Genomic DNA, 1141 nt, shown 5'->3' with positions numbered 1-1141 from the left:
GGGCAAATGGGGCTTCACCCCCTGGCTGTGCCCGGGTGCTTGAATCCAGCCCGCTCTTCTGCAGCAGCCCGCTGGCACTGGTGCTGACTGGGGTGCTGGCGCTCACCGGCCTCTTCTTCGTCATCTTCTTCGTAAGCGGAGTGAGCCACTTCCAGGACCCCCTTTTCTGTGGTGAGTCCACCCTGGGGGTGTGAGGAGTGATCCCGTACCGGGGACAGGGAGCGGAGATCTGGGATTTGGGGAGAGCCGTGGGACCCGCTCGGAGCTGGTTTGCTCTCCCGCAGGGTTTATGTTGTTCTCCTTCACCTCCATCGTCGACTCTCCCTGGAGGAGGATGGCTACATTTCTGGCTTCATGGAGGTCTACGTCAGAGAGGTAGCCCTCACCCCACCTCGGGCTCTCATGCAGGAACAGCCCTGTTCACCCAGGGCAAGCACAGAGGATGCCCCTGCTCCCGAAGGTGCTCCTGCCGCAGGGGCACTGTGCACCGAGCAGCCCCGGCTCCTGCAGGGTCCCCTGGGCAGGTGGGATGGGAAGGGGCTGCCCCCCAGCCCGGTATGATCTGTTACCTCCCCAACGGTCAGGGCGAGCCCTACCTGCGCACGGCGCACGGCATCATGATCTGTTACTGGGACGGCATCATCCACTACGGGCTCTACCTCGCCATGATCGCGGCCATCGGCCAGAGGTGAGCGGGGACCAGCGCCCGGGGGGGGGCCTGAGGGGGTGGGAGGGTTCTTGGATTTTATGAGGAGGGGAGCTCCGAGCCTGGCGGAGGGGTCTGATCCTGACGTCTCTGCAGAAAGAGCTACAGGAACTTGGGTCTCTTCTGGCTGGGCTCTCTGATGATGAGCATCGTCGTCTTCCTGCTCGGGAACATGATAGGTAGGGGGATGCGGAGAGGGGCTCAACTCCATGTCCAGCCCTCGCTGATCCCTCCAGGCACTCTCTGTCCAGCGGATTTGCTCCCAGGCACTCGCCACGTGGGCAGAGGAGGAAGGTGCTGACCTGGGGGCAAGCGGCAGGTACCGATACCGGGCGTTGAGCACTCCACTGTGCCTATCCCGCACTCTCCTTCCCCAGGGAAATACAGCTCCGACCTCAGCCCTGCCTTCCTGCTCAACCTGCCCTACATCCTCAT

At 63.2% G+C, this 1141-nt stretch overlaps 1 protein-coding gene across 1 annotated transcript in view; it reads left to right on the top strand.

The window, feature by feature from the left end:
- Positions 1-64: 64 nt before the first annotated feature.
- LOC104276086 (transmembrane 6 superfamily member 2-like) overlaps positions 65-1141 on the top strand; it is a gene marked incomplete at both ends in the record, with an annotated part of 1360 nt that continues 283 nt past the window's right edge. The window contains 6 exon segments of the mRNA XM_009872254.1: positions 65-171; positions 285-317; positions 320-375; positions 585-688; positions 803-885; positions 1084-1135. Coding sequence (XP_009870556.1) covers positions 65-171; positions 285-317; positions 320-375; positions 585-688; positions 803-885; positions 1084-1135 — 435 coding nt within the window.

This window comes from Apaloderma vittatum, unplaced genomic scaffold, assembly GCF_000703405.1.
Source record: "Apaloderma vittatum isolate BGI_N311 unplaced genomic scaffold, ASM70340v1 scaffold28796, whole genome shotgun sequence".
NCBI lineage: Eukaryota > Metazoa > Chordata > Aves > Trogoniformes > Trogonidae > Apaloderma > Apaloderma vittatum.
Note: the sequence above shows the minus strand (reverse complement) of the source record. Positions and strands in the feature narration are given on the sequence as shown.